At 36.6% G+C, this 19948-nt stretch overlaps 1 protein-coding gene across 11 annotated transcripts in view; it reads right to left on the bottom strand.

The window, feature by feature from the left end:
• Positions 1-19948, bottom strand: part of Chl1 (cell adhesion molecule L1-like) — a 214430-nt gene that overhangs the window by 68901 nt on the left and 125581 nt on the right. For all 11 annotated transcript variants that reach the window (XM_063286790.1, XM_039108773.2, XM_039108777.2 and 8 more), the window contains exons 3-5: positions 15730-15897; positions 10383-10488; positions 9234-9421 (exon numbers count right to left, since the gene is read on the bottom strand). In XM_063286790.1, coding sequence (XP_063142860.1) covers positions 9234-9421; positions 10383-10488; positions 15730-15817 — 382 coding nt within the window. In that variant the 5' untranslated portion in view covers positions 15818-15897. The remainder of the gene's footprint in view (positions 1-9233; positions 9422-10382; positions 10489-15729; positions 15898-19948) is intronic.

Below are 19948 nucleotides of genomic sequence, written 5' to 3'. Positions count from 1 at the left end.
TCATGTATCCCTTCGGCCCCTGTCCCACCCTCAGGCTTCAGGGCAAATTTACTGGCTTTTTATTGTAGCCAGGTTCCAGCTGTTTACAATGAATTGATTTTTGTATAAGTTTAAGGACTTTTCCAAGCTGAGCATTGCAGGGGAAGTGAACTGTTACAGGACCGCAGCAGCAGCAGTGCAGCTTCAATGTTTTTATCCTTTCAGCCATTGGTGGTTCCCTCTGGGTCATTGCATTTATGTGATATTTTATTTGTTGACATTGGCTGGATGTATAAATTGTAGTCATCCTTGAATCATGCATTTTTTCTACAGGTATCATGGCATTCCTACACAGAGAGGAAGGTGGTTTAATACCTTCACTGTTAGCATGCCAAGGATAAAATAATATGCCAGCTAATGCCCTGGCATTGATTGATAGGAAGTACTCCTTACCCATATGCAAAATTAATATACGTGTTACGTACTCACACCTCCAAATTCAGTTATTTATTGCCAGACAGAGAACCAGTGTACCAGTGTGGAAAGTTAGCAGTGTGCTTGGACTTAGATGAATGTTGACACTCAGAGCCAAAAGAAAACATGGGAAGAGAAGCACACATTGGAAAGATGAGGGGTATAAGATCTATCTAATATGCAAAGAACGCAGTGCTTAACATGGGTACCCAGCTTGCTTGAAAGTAGAAAATTAATAAGATATATGAATCATTAGTTGGAAATTTGCTCCCTCAAAGCATGTACACAAGTGTAATGATTCAGACAGATAATACAACCAGTGAAGAACTAGCTTCCTTACATTAATTAAGTCTACATTATGAAATCCCATTTCCCAAACTGTAAACATGTAGTTAGTTCAGTGGACATCTAGTCTATCCATAATATAAAAGAAATAAAAATTACAAGTCTACCAAGCCCTTAAACACACACTGTAAATCTTCAGAAGAATTTGTAACCAATGAAACGAGTATCAGGAAACAGGGAAGCTTATCTATTTCCTAATTTAAGGTCTCAGAGGAATATTAGAGAAGAACTTAATTAACCGGGATTGTGCCATTATTATTTGCTGACCTTGAAGCTTCTAGTCTTCTCTATGGAAGAACAAGAACATTTTTACACTTATAATAGATGTTCTCTTTTGCTTTAATTCGCACGAAAACACGAATTAAACCAATTTGGGGAATAGAGAGTTTATTGGGCTTATACATTCAGGTCACAATCCATTATTGAGAGAAGTGAGAACAGGAAGTCAAACATGAACTGAAGTAGACATTGAGGAGGGATGCTGCTGATTGGCTTATCTTTGGCTCATGCTCCGCTGGCTTTCTTTTATAGCCTAGACCTGCCTAGCTGTGGTGCTGCCTACAATAGACTACACCTCCCTGCATCGATCATCATTCAAAACAATATCTCGGAAACATGGCCACAGGCCAATATGACCTGGGCACTTACTCAGTTGAAGTTCTTTCTTTCTTGATGATTCTAGGTTCTCTCAAGTTTATGAAGAAAACTAATGAGTACAATGTTAAATTAAATTTCACAACACAATAGCAATCATGGAAACAATTGGAACTCACAAAGAAATGACTATTTGAGAACAACCCTGAAAGTAATTGACTGATTTTGATTCACTGGTGATGACTATGGCATTATTTATCAAAGAAAGATACACTATGATTAGTCTTAAGCAGTAGCTCATGCTTATGTTAGACAATTCCACTCCTTTTTCTTGGTCTTACATTCCAAGGAGTCCTCCATAATCACAAAACTCAGTCATCTGGAGTAGACTTGACTCTTAGTAGTCTTCCTGTAAAGGGATCAGAACACACCCACTCATCACTGTCTACTTAAGTCGAGCTTCAAACACGTCTAGAAATCTTATTATCATCGTCTAGATGAAATCAACCTTCTATGTATGTAATGACGCTGCTGATCTATTTGCACAATCAAGTGATAGACTTGACAATTTGCTCCTCTTCATGATTCTCTGAAAGGACTTCTTTGTGTCCACTGTTTGGCACAGTGGACCAATATATAGTACTTACTTAATAATGTGAGTTCATGATGGGGTTCTTGAAGTCAGGAAAGTCCATATCAGATATGTTGAACACTAACTTACCCATTTGATTCAAAATACAGCTAACCTACAAATGGATAATCTGTTGGAGCCTTACAACTTCAGGTGCTGCCAGCAAGGTTTGAAAAACATCACTTTCATTCTCTCAATGTTCAGAGGGGAAAAAGAACCTCTTCTTACTTAACAGAGAAAATAACTGACAATAAAAAATTTCTGTCTGAAGTAGTAGTTCTCAACCTATGTGTCATGAACCCCACAGGGGCCACATATCAGATAGCCTACCTATCAGATATTCATGTCATGATTCATAATAATAGCAAAATTATAGTTATGAAGTAGCAACAAAAATAATTTTATGGTTGGGGATCACCACAACACGAAGAATTGTATTAATGTGTCAAAGTGTTAGGAAGATTGAGAACCACTGGTCTAGGGGGTTCACTGGAATAAATTGGAGAATATTGGAATTATTATATTAGGTTATTATTTTATATTTAAAATATCTAAAACATATGTAATAATATCTTAAAAACTCAAAAAATTAGAGCAGAAATTAAGTATAGGCAATGACAGATCAGGAACACACATGGAGAAAGTTGATCAACAACCTGAAGGATTATTTCTATTAGAGAGCCAAAGTATAGGCATTTATATTATCAATTTAAATTTCAATGGTGAAAAAGTAAAGGGAAAGACTTTCTATCTACACAGACACCCTAATCACAGTCAGAAGATATAGCTAGCCATTCTTGTTTTGTTTGTTATGTTATCCCCAGTCACTAATGCTGAGGCTTGAGGAAGGATCCCCGAATGCCTCGGTGTTCAATGCTATGTCTTCATGGCCTCTGTTGGGAGATGCTAGAACTTCTGACAGGTGAAGCTTAATGTTTAGTCTTCAGGTTACTGGGAATGTGATCTTAAAGAGAAATGTAGAACTGTGGTTCTTGATCCTGGCTCCCTAGATCACAAGGTAGGCTGATTTTACTCTCCCCCGTGCTCTCATCACAATGGTTTCCATAATGCTAGCCCAAAGCAATAGTTACAACTCATCATGGCCTGGGCAGTAGAAAACTGTGAATCAAATTAACCTTTTTCCCTTCATAAACTGATTATATCAAGGGCTTTGTTACAGTGCTGGACAGCTGAGGAGTACACTAGGAAAATGTCTAGCACAGGATGGGAGCCTAATAATGAGTTAGTGACTAATCCACTGACCAAAACCCTATGCCATAGACATCCCTTTTAGGTTTTGGATTTGTCATGCATTTACAATGGATGTAATCAATCTATCTGTTGGGCCGTTTCTCTTATCCTTTCCCTACCTAACTCAACTAGGATATTATAAAAATAGAAAACTGAACATTGGAAATAAAAAAAAATCTTCATTATACTAGATAAAGATTTGATAACTAAGAGATAAAAACTCTAAAACTGGAATCATCACTTTTCTTTCAATATAAAAATATAACCAATTCCCTAGAGTTTGAGAAAATCCAATGTTAAAAGATGGTTTGTGATATGGTCTTACTCATGATCTCCAAAGGGCTGGAAAGGAAGTTGGCTGATGAAGTATTTTCAGGACAGCCTGGAAACAATGTGTAAGGAATCGAATTCATTTTATTCATTTCTACAGCAGCAGAGAAAGATCACAATTACCTCCATTAAAGCCCTGATCTTTGACCCACCATCTCTTAACTGCCAACACTGCCATATTCTGGCATAAATTATCCTCATATAATCACTATTTCACTGATATCACTTAGGTAATGAGAGAAAATATTTTTAAAACCTGTTAATTGCTGTATCTTCTATGCAACTGTCCCACTTCTTTCTCCGCAGTAGGTCTAGCTACTGCCTTGTCTTTAGTCTCCATAGCAACCACTTGAATTCAGGTTAAGGATCACCCAGCACCTTGTCTTTTACAATGTACATTTAATCTCCCTTTCATCCTATATTTCTAATCTCATTTCAGTTAAAATATGTATAATAGCAACATAGATATATGAAAATACATTCATAGCAATCCTCAGGCAGAGAAGAATCAGTATATATTTGGAAAGATGTAAATATAGATTTTAATTTCACATATATTCTTTCTGAGATTTACTGGATCCATTGGAGCAGAAGCCAACATTAGAGACTGACATATATTAGTTGTTTCCATGATGCTCAGGCACAATGTTCTTGGCAGTACTTTCTGATCCAAAATTTATAGACATTTCTAGCTGAATGTCATTTTAGATTTTTAACGCCTAAATGCAGTTCCAAAGTATACATGACACCACTCTGCCCATTACTTTTACTAGATCATCTCAATCCAGGAGCCTCTTCAGCAAGATTACCATGACGCATGGATTTGTTTGGAATATATAAGGAGATCATTAGAGAAATTAACTTAGATAATACAAAGGAAGACAGACACACAGTGGGAATCCTTTACACATTGTCCACTCCAACAAGAACATTACCATCTTCCACCTGATGCTTACCCCTGCTCATACCCCATCCCACCCCATTAGTGTTTAGTATTTTCTCATTTTTCCTTAAAAGTTTCCTGAGTAAAATTATATTCTTCATTAATGTCACATTTGAGTTTACCAACTTTAAACTGAATTAAAATCATACCGTATGTGTTTCTATAATATTTTCTTTTATGACTCTTAATATTCCCGATTTTCTATGCTGCCGAAAAATATTTTCTACATGATTATGTGATAATTTATTTATATTACATACTGAAACCTCCCCTCATAAAAGTTAAACTTATATTAAAGTGCTTTGGCTCACTAGAACTTCAGTGACTTTGGAGAGGGGAATGCTGCAAGTCCAGAGCTTCATTACTTTATCCTCAACTCTGTGTTTCCTCTAGCACCTTTGTGACTATCAGGAAAATTCTTGTAAGTTTTGCAAAAAGATCCTTATCTTTCTTCAAATCAAAGGCTGTGAATGTCATCAGACAGCATCTGATGCTTGTACCCGAGCTTTCCTCACTGATCTTTAACCTACTTGTCTGAAATGCCTACCATATTTAAAATATGTTTTGATTTATGACTTTCTTTGTTCCATTGTTATAAAAATGTCATGAGCTTTTTGGCAGACTACAATGCAGAATTTGGGCAACCTGGATCTGTGTTGTCAAGGTACTGCCAGTCATAACTGGCCCTAAAACAAACTCTCTCTCCCTGTGATTTGAAAGCCAAGTTTTCACAACAGTCTGTTCCATTGTAAGTGACTTGTTAGATTTGCCATGTACATTCAAGATAACTGTGTGCAAATAAATAAATGTATATAAAGGAACCACACAGATGCTGGTGCCCCAAAATAATACCTATTAGGCAAGCAAAGGGCATATACCTGGCCAAGAAAATAAAATAGCAATGTGAGATTTTAGGTGGCTGTACCTTTAAGGAAATGGGGATGAAGCAACCTAGGATAAAGGAATAAAATATGCCTTCCTTGTAGCTATATCTTACTTTGAAACTGCAACAGGAAAGAGGGCATTAAAGAGATACTCTTACACCCTTCTCTTTGGTTGTTACACTGTTGCGTTTTCTCCACTTGTAAACTTAGTGAGTTGAACAGCAACGGAGAACTCTGAACTGAAGTTAACACTGATGAAAACGGATGAAGAAAAGAAGAGGGCAGACAAGAAGGGAGGGGAGGGAGGGAGGGAAGGAGGGAGGGCAGAATGGAAGGAAGGAAGGAAGGAAGGAAGGAAAGAAGGAAGGAAGGAAGGAAGGAAGGAAGGAAGGAAGGAAGGAAGCAAAGAAGGAATCCCATCCCATATGCTTATCAAAGGAATGAAGCTGGAAATTCAGATCCAGTCCCAGAATGGATTCTTACCTCCACTAAACCAGTTCATTTTATTTTCTCTTTTAAAATTGGAGTACTTTAAAGCCTTAGTTTCATTGTCCTAAACTGAATAAAAGCTACTGATTAAATTAATAAACACATTTCCTCTTAATTTCCAAAATATTTATTTCAGAAAACATTAGGATATTTTCCCCATAATGGTTAAGTTATGAATGCACATAGATCATACAGAATGAATTAAGCTACACTGTGATGAGGTACAATGTCGGATGGAAGACAGTGTAGGTCCTTTAGGAAGTGTTTCAGAGAAGCCAGTGCTGCAGTGGGGACGGGAGGAAGAGGGGGAAGGAGGGAGAGGACATGAGGAGGGGAGAAAGGAATGGAGGGAGAGAAAGAGAAGGGGGATGAAGGAGGGAGAGAGGGCAAAGGATAAAGATAAAGGAGAGAAAGAAGGAGGTGAGGAGAATCAGGAGCAATGGAGGAGTGGGGAAAGACTGAGTTGGAGAAACTCAGCTTCTCCTTCACTGTTTTCACTTGTGTAAGCAGGGTTTGTCTCTGGGTTTATCAAACTTCCATACAGTCAATTCAACTTGTCTAACCCCATGCAGAACCACACACTGACCTAATTGTTCATGGTTTTATTGAGGATTGAAATCAGACAAGCCAAGTCTCTATAATTTCAACTTTTAGAATTTTCAAATTGTACTTTGTAGTCTGTATCTTTATCGTTCGTTCATCTGGTCATACACTGTAAACGAACAGGCAAATAGGAATTCTGTGTAAAATAACTTAGTGTCAGTTAAGGATAAATAGACTTCTAAACTCTGTTGAATCTTCTAACGAACAAAAATTGATTATTCAGTCTCTGTTTATCTAGATAGTTTAAAAAATGTTTATGTTAAAAAACGTGAGTGTGTGTGCACTCACAAGCTAAAATTATTGAGCTCCTTCTTCTGTATTTCTCCACCCTATCTTTTGAGACAGGCTAACTCACTGAACTAGAGTGGCTGGCCTGTGAGGTCCAGGGGTCTGTCTGTCTTTCCTTACTAGATATATCATTGATATCATAGGCATATGCTACTGTGATGGAAGCTTTCTACATGCTAGGGCTCAAATATAAGTTCTAATGCTTGCATGACAAGCACTTTACTGACTGAGCCATCTCTTCAGGCCCTGTTTTCCTTTTCTTTTTCAACCTCCCTTCCCCCTCCTCCCCTTCTCTCTTATTTATTCTTCTCTCATACATTACATTCTAACCTCAATTTCCCCCCGACTCCTCCCACAACACCTCCCCATTTTAACTCCTCTGTTTCCCTTTAGGGAAAAATAACAGCACGCCGAACATGCGAACACGGCTTTACAAGATGTGTTAAAACTGAACACAAATACATCACTGCTGGCTAGTAGATGAAAAGGGGTTCCAAGGTCATGCAAAAGAGTCAGAGACACCTTTCTCTCTCATTCATTGTTCAAGTCTCCCAAGAATACCAAGGTTACAACCATAAGGTATATGCAGAGGACCTAGTAAGACCCATATAGGGTCCCTTTTTTGTTGCTTTGGTTTTTGTAAGCTTCTATGAACCCTGTTTAGTTGATTCTGAGAGTCGTCCATGTTCCCCTGGTGATCTTACCCTCACCAGCTCCCACAATTCTTTGTCTCTTTCTTCTGCTCTGCCTAGTGATTGACTGTGGGTCTCTGCATCTGTTCCCATCAGCCAGTGGATAATCATTGACACTTTAATTTTTTGCCAGTTGTGTTTGATTCTATCCCGAGTCTCCAGGCTGTCCTGTCTCTGGTTCCAAATCATCCAGGCAGTGTCAGGTGTGGGCTCCCTCTGGATGCCACAGAGATACTACACTAAGTAACAAGGGAGGATGCACGCATCTCTCTGAGTAAAAAATTTTACAGGTGAACTTGGGGTGGGTGGAGATGGGAATAGGAGGTATCAGGTGTGGACAGGGTTGAGAAAGATTTAGGGAGAGTGTACTGGGAGAGATGCCTAGAGTTGGGGGCTCTTGTGTGGGACAATGTAGAAACTCACTGCAGTGAAAACTCTCTGGGGTATAGGAGAGTGTAAACTCTCCTACTAATGGGGGATACGGAACTGGAACTGGCCATCTTCTACAACTAGGCAATATCTAATTTCCTCTATAGTGAGATGTATGAGTCTCACAGTAAAGGTTTTATATATATATATATATATATATATATATATATATATATATATCCTAAAGATTCTGAACTGTGATATAATCACAACCTTCTATAATTTATTACCTGATCTCATAAATTTTCATCCTAAGGTTATGTTACATGACAAGTCTCTATCATTATTGTTCATTCTTCTCATATTGGCTTATAAGATGGTGAATATTCCTCTCAATAATGCTTTCATGGGAGCAAGCATATCTGATCAGGTAAATTTTTCAAATCATATTTTCACTATTGTCTCTAACATTTCTTATTTGACCTGTGAGTTAGAAATACACTGTTTTTCAAAGATAGATTTTAATAAAAAACTTGTCCAATGGGGGCTGACTGATATTTTTCCATATAAGAATTTAACATGTAAAACTTTGGATTAGAATCGTGTGCAGTTAGAAATCATAGATCAGGTAAAACAAATGACTGGATATTTCAGGCACATAGATAGAGTATGTTAATGCTTCCATAATCAGAAATCGGTGATTATATTAGAAAATGACAGTCTTAACTGCAAAGGGTTTGTAGTGTGTCATGACTTTTATTTATTGTCTACACTGCCAGTGGCTGGTTCTACCCTCCTACAGGGAAATGACTGTTTAACTGGAATTATCCAGCTAGCCTATCTCCGTGTGACAGTAGCTGAAGAAATTGTCCTCAATTTTCCTCAAAGCATGTAAAAGGCTATGAACAACTATCTATGCTTAATTCTTATGCTCTTTGATTGAAGTAGCATATTTTATCATTTGGGAGCCAGAAGAAAGCTACATGAAGAATATAGATCCTGAAAAGCTGGCAGAACTGGACTAAACTGCATTATTAAAGAGTGTCTTTGTGTTGATGTAGAGGCTTCGAGATTATTTGCTACTGAAACTGAGCTAAGGTTATCTAATCATAGACTTAACCATCATCCTCTATGGAAACTAATTACTATTCCCAGGTTAGGTAGAAGGTTACTGAAGCATAGCAAGATTATTCTGCTTTCTCACAAAATCTACACTGTTAATATCAAGGGTCTGATAAGAATTTTTTAATAAATGATATATACACCAATTGAATTCACTGATTTATTTCTTTAGATGCTGTTTTGGCCACTTAACACCTCACTAGACAAACCATCAATGCAATCTCTACATGAACACTTACCTGGAACTATGAACTCTATTTCTTCTGATATTGCAGTTCCTAGTCTGTTAGATGCAAAACAGCGGTATTTTCCTTGAAAATGAGAGATGTGGCCCTCATTTGGGATCCTGAATGTGCCTGAGTTGTTAAATGCAATTATCCGAGGGTCAGAGAGATCAAAAGGCTTATCATCCTTGGTCCATGAAAATCTAGATGATAAAGTTGACCTTAAGTGTTAGTGACAGTTCTTATTTTTAAAAGTTTTTAATGAAAAATGCAGGAATGATAAAATCAAGACAATTCATAAGTTTTAAATATACACAAAAGATTTTAATGGTGTATAAAACATATTTAAGCAATCTTTCAAGCAAGGAAAATAAATGAAAAGCAGGAGAAGGAATGGAAGCAGTTAAATTCTCTTTTAAATTGAAGTTATGTTAAAAACGTTTCCTATTAGAGATATAGTTCTGGATAATTACTACTTTTTAGCACATGAAGTAAAGATAGAAGATGCTACTCTGTGTGTATGTCTGTATGTAGAAAACACACAAACACTCCAAAGACAGACAGACAGATACACACACACACACACACACAAGTGAATTCCATTAATCAACTTTTATCTGTATTTTTATCTTTTTCCACTGTATGACATATTAGAAATTACGTTAAATATATATTTCCAGTATAAAATTGTCAGTATTACAATACCATTTAAATAATTTTGATTATCTGTCATTTTGTTATGTTATTTTCCCCATTTCAATGCTTTTCCTTTTATAAATAATGGTAAGAAACTCTATGAATTTACTCTTTGATAAATTTGTTTTCCATTATTCCATACCGAGAAATTCTTCATAAATAATGAGAATACATTAGTATATTTAAAAAGTGGTTATAGCTTTTGAAAAAATACTTTAGAATTATATTTGAGCAAAAACTTAAGTTCTACCCAAGTATGAATAGTTTCATTCATAATAATGTAAATATACTTTTGTAACATGTATGAAATAAATACATTTTAATTCTGTAGACTGAAATAGTATTTACTTAGAAAACCGGGCTTCAGTCACATGGAGATTTGTATTTGACCTAATGATACATTAGGTAGCATTAAAAGAGCATATTATAAAGTTCTATCCAATACATATTAACTAAATATGCACTTACTTTGGTTCAGGGTTTCCTTTTGCTTCACATTCAATTTGAAAATACTCATCGAAGGGAAAGGCCACTTGCACATATGACTGCTTTACGATTGTTGGAACCTGGTGAACTGAATGTCAAAACAGTATACTTGAATAATGAGGTTTTCAAACATGAGACGAGATTAAATAATCGAAAGCAACATGTGTTTTCTACGTTGGTAAGTGTGATGGTTTATCTTCAATGTCAACTTGGCTGCATTTAGGGTCACCTAAAAGACATATGATGGAGAGCATCTTTCTGGGTGTTTCCATAAAGTCTTAACTGAGAAAAGGAGAGCCATCCAGAATATGAAGTGAACAATGCTATCCAAGGCACTGCAGACCTGGATTGAGGAAACACATTCATCCCTTTCTGCTTCCTGACTATGGACTGACACTGACTATTGACCAACTACATCATCCTCTCACTGCCTTCCCTGCCACAGTAGAGTCTATTTAATCAAATCATGAACAAGAAAAAAACCCTCCCTCACATTGGTGCTTTTTTTCAAAGTACTCTACCATAGTAATGAGAAGGAGAATTAATAAAGGAAGTAGAAGACTAATCTAAGAATTTGCCTTCTTCTCTGTTACATGTTTTTACATCTAGAGAAAACACTCCCTACCAGCACTTTATATTGCTTCCATTATGACTTTCAATTAACCCTAGAAATATGTGACAATTTTTTAACACGGAAGAAAAACATCTTATGGAAATTTTAAAGCATTTCAAAAATGATTGGCATTGCATTTATGCTGGCATGTGTACTCTTTCTGACACATTTCTGTCACTTGGAAATTTATCTTTGTCACTCTGCTTGTTTCTATTTAAATATTATAATAAACTAATTAACATCACTCACCCAAATGATATCCTATGTCTTTTTTGATAGTTCTTCTATTACAGGGCATGTTTGTTTTCCGTTCTCTTTCCACTAAATATGTTTCGCTAAATAGCCTTCGCATTACAGACTTTTTGATTATTGGATTATCAGTATATGATTAATTTGCAGATATGGATATAATGGAACTGACTGTGAGAATAAATGCTAAAATCATTACACAACCATTGCATTATTATAATGGTTCTCATAGCCGAATAGGATTAATGGCTCTTTAAAACTGCTGAAAAATCCATATTTATTGCAAAAGATTTTTTATTTCATTTATTTATTGTTTTATTTTGAGAAAAGCTTTTCTACAGTCTTCCTAAGTATTTGACATATATGAATTCCTTTTTATCTGTTCTCTGCTTACAGTTATTCCTCCTTCTAAAAATCAACTAATAATAAGGGTACACAAAATACCCGGATGCTGATGACACTGAGACACTGATGCACACAGTGCTACACTGCAGGAGAGCACTAACTCATGTAAAAGCTGAGTCATTCTTCACTCCAGCTCTGACAACTGTTCATTTATATTATTGGTTCGGAAGGAAATACAAATCAGTCGGTAGTAGGAACTGACTTTGGCATAGTGTTCTGTGAGATGCAGGGTGTAGACAAGGAAGTGATTACTGAGTACAACTCAAATACAAAGGTACAGACAGGACTTGCAAGCCTGTGACACTGGCCAAGTCAGGACTTCTTTGCCTTCCTAAAAATTGCAAGCCACCCAAAGTGCTCCTGTTCAACTTGGCTATAAGTAATGGTGTTAAAAACATCAAAAGTTGGGGTTGGGGATTTAGCTCAGTGGTAGAGCGCTTGCCTAGGAAGCGCAAGGCCCTGGGTTCGGTCCCCAGCTCCGAAAAAAAAAAAAAAAAAAAAACATCAAAAGTTAAAACCGAATATATTTACTTAAAAATCCTTTAAACTCAATCCCATAATATGTTAAGATGAGTAACACCTTATAATAAACACTAAACACCACGGGAAGAGTTACATTATTATGACACTATCCCTAACTCTAACCCCAACACTAATCCTGTTTCCCATAAATATCTAATTAAAAAGAATGGAAAATTATACATTCCAATCAAGATGATTCATATTATTGTTTTTTCTTAAGCAACTGTTACAATATAAAATCTAAAACCTGGCTTATATGTTTCTTCTACATTGTCCAATTTTAGCTAATTTTAACCTGTATATGATTTTTGGATCACTCCACAGTGGTCTTTAGAAATATATGGGTTTTGAGCTATGTGGATATGACAAATGTTTGTACATTTTTGCAACATCAAATTTCCCTCTACTTAACACCAGCACTGATCTAATTGCGAAAATCACCAATGTTTGTAAGCATTTTCGTTCAGGCATACGGTAATGAAATGATACAAGTTTTGTATACGACTAGTTTTTGCTTGAACACTCAAATTTGGTCATTGACAGTTATCATTGATAGTGCCAGTTATCTTGAAGTTTCAGAAAGATTTGGTTCATTCTAAAAAAATATCTGCGTATCACCGCCTGGCCAACCATAATTTGTCTGTCCATCATGTTTTCAAGTAAAGATAGTGTGTGTGCCGAAACAATGATATAATCAAGAAATAAGAAAATCTTTTCACTTATTACAGCAGAATTATTTTATGTCTATTTTACAGTGCATTCAGTGTTGTTTAGAGGTAGAGAACTGAGTTAATGTAAAACTGAGTTAAAACTGTTTTGGTTTGGGAGTAAAAGTACATGTCCATGAAATACACCTGTGTTGGAGAGACCAGTGATTATGCCATCTTTCATGTTAGGGAAACAGAAATTGTTCTAGTGCATATGTCAAAGAATCGGTACAGAAGACAATGGCCGTACAAAGGGGAGGAACTAGACTATGTCTTTCAAAACATTTGGATCTCACACATCATTTCAATGCATTTCTGAGATCCTGAAGCCTCCACAAGCCACTATTTAAGCATCAACACCCATCTTAGACTTAATGACCCAAAGTTGTTCTCAATTTAAAAATTGCATTGATTTTCTTTTTGCCTAATAAATGGAGTAAGCCATTGTCACTACATTGCACATAATGACTCAAATTCGGGTGTTATCCAGTGCATGTCAATCATCACTTTAGTAACTGCCACAAGCATCCACATCCTCATTGGAAGTTGTGTTCTTTCTGATCAATATCATTTCTAAGAAGAGTGGGTAATGAGTTTCTTGCTAGTCCATCCTGTTCTAATTGTATTCCATTTACAACTGGAGAGAGAGAGAGAGAGAGAGAGAGAGAGAGAGAGAGAGAGAGAGAGAGAGAGAGAGAGAATAACAACAGCAGTCCCACAGATGCCAGCTAATAACTTGAGAACAACTTGTTTATTACAACATTATTCTTCCTTAAATTTGCTCAGGTTGTAAAGGTTCTGCAATAACTAATTATTCAGGGAAAGGAGCTAATAACCTTTGGGTGTTCATATGAATATATATTCCACATTACAAATCCTTTCCTCTATAATTAGGCCAATTACAGAGAAACCAGACTCGTTGACATTCAAATTGGATACCTGCCTTGGTCGCATTTACTAGTGAGTGCTCCAGAGTGCCAAAATAAATGGGCAATATTCAGCTGCTATGAAAACACGCTATTAATATTTTATATCAATTGTCTGAGGACATTACAGCATGGCCATTTATAAGTAACGGAGACTATCAGAATAATAATAAGTGACATGAACTAATACAAAATTTCACATCCTTCATTACTGAAGAATAAGTGCAAAACCATAGAATATGAATGTGTTTGTTAGAAAATGAGGTCAGAGCCTTCACTCTGGAATACCACGTGAATCTTTGCTACCTTTAACTTGGACCTGCACTCTTATCCAAAAGAAGCTAATGGGGATGGAGAGTTGTGTTGGCAGTTAAAAGCACTTGCTCCCTCCAGGGGATGTGCCTGTTTGCCTGTGCACCATGTATTCAGTGTCATCTTTAGGTCTAGTTTGTCACCAAGGATGTACCCTGGTGCACAGACACACATGCAGGCAAAACAAAACAAAACAAACAGCAACCCCTCCCAAATACACATGACATCATTTCTTTTAAAGGGAGAATATAGTCAATGTGAGGGTATATTATATTCTCAGATGTTCAGTGATAAATTTTGATATGCTCGTACAAGTTGGAAGATTTTGGCTATATGTGAAAGGAGATGTGCATGTGTACATAAGCATGTGTATATGCAGAACAGGGAAGTGAACTTCTGTAGCAGATATAATTACAGAAACAGGGGCTCAAGCATCTGATCAGAATAGAATAGAGAGCATTCTCACCTGACTACCAGGACACTGTGTGGTGTGAAATAGCTTCTTTAAAGTAATTACGAGTGACATTCAGAGGAGATTTTAAAACACATCACAAGTGATTTTCTTGCTTTCTAGTCACATTGAGTCTAAGTACTTCAAAAGGAAGATTTTGCCTTAATATTAGTACTTTTCAAATATTCATTACATTGTCTGAGAGAAGGACTGTACCGTAGCATTTACATGATCTACAGTGATGCACATGTCAAAGAGCTTATACAGGTAGGGAAAAATCCTCCAACTATCTACATTCCATCCTTTATACACCATTATACAACACATGCTTGCAGTTGCATTATTTTAGAACTATTAATTTTATAATTTGTTAAAATACATGGTTAACCTTTTGCATGCAGTTTTACCAATGTATTATAAACATGTATTCATAAGACCATTGACTGATGACTTCAAATGATTCGTATTCTAGAATATACTGGATTGGGAGGCAATATGAGTAATAAGGCTTTGAACTCTAACGTGACTTTTTGTTATTTTCATAAGTCAGTGTTCCCATTTTTAAGTTAAATTTTTTGGGGGTAAGAATGTGAGGCTTTGGTGCTGCAGAAATGGCTCAACAGTTATTACCATGTATGAAACCAAGGGACCAAACCAATTCCCTGCCCCAGTGTCAGATATATTATCCCTGCTCCAGGAGGATCTGAGTCCCCTTCTAGCTTCTGAGGTCACATTCACTCATATCCATACACCTCTATGTGAATACACATATAAATAATTAAATCAAATCAAGTCTTTTAAAAAATGTAATATATATAAATATGTTAGTATTTCTAGATCATGTTTCTGCTTAAAATAAAATAAATGTATAAAAGTAAAAGCTACTTGTAATATTCCATATCATCTTAGACATATGACAAATATTCTGATATCTATATTATATTTCTTATAAACGGATGCTTGAAAAACAAAATAACTAAGTTGAAAAGTTATGTGTTCAGCTATGTATCCTAGCCTGAAAAACATAACCATGAACCTTCATGATGATTCAGATATTGCAATAGAAAAACTACATCCTCATTCCATATGTGTTCTACTTAAAATACAGATACAAACTTCCATAGCAGGGAATCTGTGTTTTTACCTGAGAGTGGTATTTCAGCTGTTGACAATTTTAACAGGAGGAAAATTAGACTCAGGATCAATCCTCTTCCACCTAATGGCAATTCCATTGTTCCTTGGAAAGGAGGCAATGTGCAAAGATTGAAGAAGATCTCTAATACTTTCTGTTCACTGAAGAAATGGGAGAAACCTGAAAAAAAAAACAGATAAACAGGATTTCACTAATCTACTTAAAATGTGAATTCAGCAGAAATTAAACACATAGTTATTGAGTTAACGAGCCTACTATCTAATAACACAACAATTTAATAGACAAAGGATAGTTAATATATGATATATTGTAAACCATAAGTCATGCCAATGAATCCTATTTGGCAGTTAAACTAAGATTTACACGGATAGCTGTTTCTTACACTTTAATGAGTCAATGGCTATGGGGATAATTTCGATAATTTTATGCAGAAAGTTTGTTGTCACAATCAATTCTTTAGGTTAGTACTAAGGAATATAAAGACAAATCTTGGACTTTTCTTGTAAAGTATTTTTCATACTCAAAATTTCACAGCATGAGATGTTATTTCTAGGAAAAAACAGAAGAAAAAAGGACATGATGGAGGGGTTTAAGGAGATAGAATTTGTCAGTAAAGAGCTAATCATGCAAGCATAAAGATCTAACTTTGAATCTCAAGAAGCAAAGGAAAATCCAGTTGTGGCTGGTTACAAAACCAATGCTGGAGAGGCAGAAAGAGGAGGATTCCTGGAGACTACTGGCTAGCTAGTCTAGCAGATCAGTTACCTATATGAGAGTTCCTGTCTCAAAAAGTAACATTGGCAAGATTGGGTGTATCTATATGGGGTGAAATGATGGAAATTTATTGTATTCATGGACAAGAATATCAAAGCATAAAAAATAAAAATTATTAAGGTAGAGAGTGATGAAGGAAGATATCCAGTGTTGACTCTTCCATATGCACATATGTAAAAATAGTCACTCATATGCAAACATCCATTTGCATTAATTCACTCACACACCTGTACAAACACTTTTACATACCCATTTATATACACCTAGGCGCTCTCATATGCACACACACACACACACACACACACACACACACACACGTACACACACACTTCCAATAGAGAAAGGCAATATATTTTAAGTAAAATTTACAAATATGTTGTTTCAAGCAGAAGAAATTCATCAATTGATTTCCATTTAAAATAAAATAGGGCCTTCCAGTTTCCACCTGTTCTGGGACCAGGGCCCCTGTGCCTGACTAGACCAAACACAGACTACACCACTGTTGCAGCTTGACTCCTCAGGTATTCTGACACATTTAGGTTCCCAGGGAGATCCCCAAACCCCACCACAAGATCCAGCGTACTGGAACCCCTACGAATCAGGGAAGCAGAGTCCCCACCCAGCCGGAGACATTCTGGACAGGCTTCAGTCAGAGACAAGGAGGCCATATAACCAGAGATAACCAAATGGAGAAAGACAAAGATAAGAACATAAGCAACAGAAACCAATATGACTTGGCCACATCAGAACCCAGTTCTCCTACCACAGCAAGTCCTGGATACCCCAAAACACCTATAAAGCAAGATTCAGATCTAAACTGTCATTTAGTGAAGATGATACAGGACTTTAAGAAGGACATAAATATCTCCCTTAAAGAAATAAAGGAGAACACAATCAACTGAAGGAATTGAGCAAAACCATCCAGGATCTAAAAATGGAGATAGAATCATTAAAGAAAACCCAAAGGGAGACAGCTATGAAGATGGAAAACTTGGGAAAGAGAACGGGAGTACAGACGCAAGCATCACCAACAGAATACAAGAAATAGAAGAAAGAATCTCAGGGGCAGAAGACAGAATAGAGAACAATGACACAACGGTCAAGGAAAATGCAAAAAGCAAAAAGCTCCTATGTCAAAACATTCAAAAAAATCTGAGATACAAAGAAAAGACTGAACCTAAGAGTAATAGGTATAGAAGAGAGTGAAGATTCCAACTCAAAGGGTCAACAAATATCTTCAACAAAATTATAGAAGAAAACTTTCCTAACCTAAAAATGAAATGCCATAAACATATACGAAGCCTACAGAATATCAAACAGATGGGACCAGAAAAGAAATTCCTCTCATCATATAATAATTAAAATATCAAATGAACAAAAACAAAGAATATTGAAAGCAGTAAGGGAAAAAGGTAAAGTAACACATTAAGGCAGACCTATCAGAATTACACCAGACTTCTCAACAAAGACTCTAAAAGTCAGAAGATTCTGGGCAGATGTCATACAGACCCCAGGAGAACAAAAATACCAGCCCAGGCTACTATACCCAGCAAAACTTGCAATTACCATAGATGGAGAAACCATGGTATTCCAAGACAAAACTAATTTTAAACAATATTATTCCACAAATCTAGCCCTACAGAGAAATAGCAGGAAAAGTCCAACACAAAGAGGGAATCTACATCCAAGACAAAGCAAGAAAATAATCTTTTTCACAACAAACCCAAAAGAAAAAAACACACAAACGTAATTCCAGTTCTAACAACAAAAATAACAGGAAGCAACAATCATTGGTCCTTAATGTCTCTCAACATCAATGGACCCAATTCTCCAAGAAAAAGACATAGGCTAACAGAATGGATATGTAAACAAGATCCAGAATTTTGTTACATACAGGAAAAACACCTCATAATCAAAGCTGAACATTACCTCAAAGTGAAAGGATAGGAAACAATTTTCCAAGCAAGTGGTCCCAAGAAACAAGCTGGAGTAGTAATTGCAATATCCAACAAAATAGACTTTCAACCAAAAGTTATCAAAAAAGATGTGGAAGGACACTACATACTCATCAAACGAAAAATCCACCTAGATAAACTCTCAATTCTAAACATCTATGCCTCAAATTCAAGGTCATACATTTGTAAAAGAAAATTCTTCATAGAGTTAGAAAGAGGCACTTTCAAATTCATTTTGAATATCAAAAAGCCTAGAATAGTGAAAACTAAGTCTCATCAATAAAAACTTCTGTGGGATTCACCATCCCTGACCTCAAGCTGTATTACAGAGCAATCGTGATAAAATCTGCATGTACAGAGACAGGCAGGTATATCAATGGAATAGAATTGAAGACCCAGGAATGAACCCACATACCTATGATCAGTTGATCTTTGACAAAGAGGCTAAAACCATCAAATAGAAAAAAGAGCATTTTCTTTCTTTCTTTCTATTTTTTTGGATATATTTCTTTAATTACATTTCAAATGTTATTCCCTTTCCTGGTTTCCTGTCCATAAGCCCCCTATCCTCTCCTCCTCCCCCTCTCCCTCTCCTATAAGGGTGTTTCCCCCATCCACCCTCCTTACTGTTCCCCCGACATTCCCCTGCACTGGTGGTCTAACCTTGGCAGGACCAAGGACTTCTCCTTCCACTGGTGCCCCAACAAGGCCATCCTCTGCTACATATGCAGCTGGAACCATGGGTCAGTCCATGTATAGTCTGGGTAGTGGTTTAGACCCTGGAGCACTGGTTGGTTGGCACTGTTGTTCTTGTTGTTCTTATGGGGTTGCAAGCCCCTTCAGCTCTTTCCCAGCATTTTCAAAAAATTGTCCTGGCTCAACTGGAAGTCACTGTGTAGAAGAATGCAAATCGATCCCTTCTTTTCTCCTGGTACAAAGCTCACGTCCAAGTGGATCAAAAACCTCCACATAAAACCAGATAAGCTTAATCTGATATAAGAGATAGTAGGGATGAGCCTTGAACACATGGGTACCGGGGAAAATTTCCTGAATAGAGTATCAATGGGTTATGCTTTAAGAGCAACAATTAACAATGGAACCTCATGAAATTGAAAAGCTTCTGTGAAGCAAGGACACTGTCAATAGGACAAAATGGCAACCCACAGATTGGGAAATGGTATTTACCAACCCTACATTTGCTAGAGGGCTAATATCCAAAATATACAAAGGATTCAAGAAGGTAGACTCCAGATAACCAAGTAACCCTCTTGAAAAGTGGAGTACAGAGCTAAATAGAGTGTTCTCAAATGAGGAATCTCAAACGGCTAAGAAATACTCTAAGAAATGTTCAACATCCTTAGTCATCAGGGAAATGCAAATCAGAACAGCCCACAGATTCCACTACATTCAAGAGGGAACAGAAGGATTGTGGGAATTGGAGGGAAAGGGGAATCATGGAGGGAGAAAGGAGAGGGGAGGAA

The sequence above is a fragment of the Rattus norvegicus genome, chromosome 4 (genome assembly GCF_036323735.1).
Source record: "Rattus norvegicus strain BN/NHsdMcwi chromosome 4, GRCr8, whole genome shotgun sequence".
NCBI classification, from domain to species: Eukaryota; Metazoa; Chordata; class Mammalia; order Rodentia; family Muridae; genus Rattus; species Rattus norvegicus.
The sequence above is the reverse complement of the archived record's forward strand: the minus strand, read 5'-3'. Positions and strand labels throughout refer to the sequence as shown.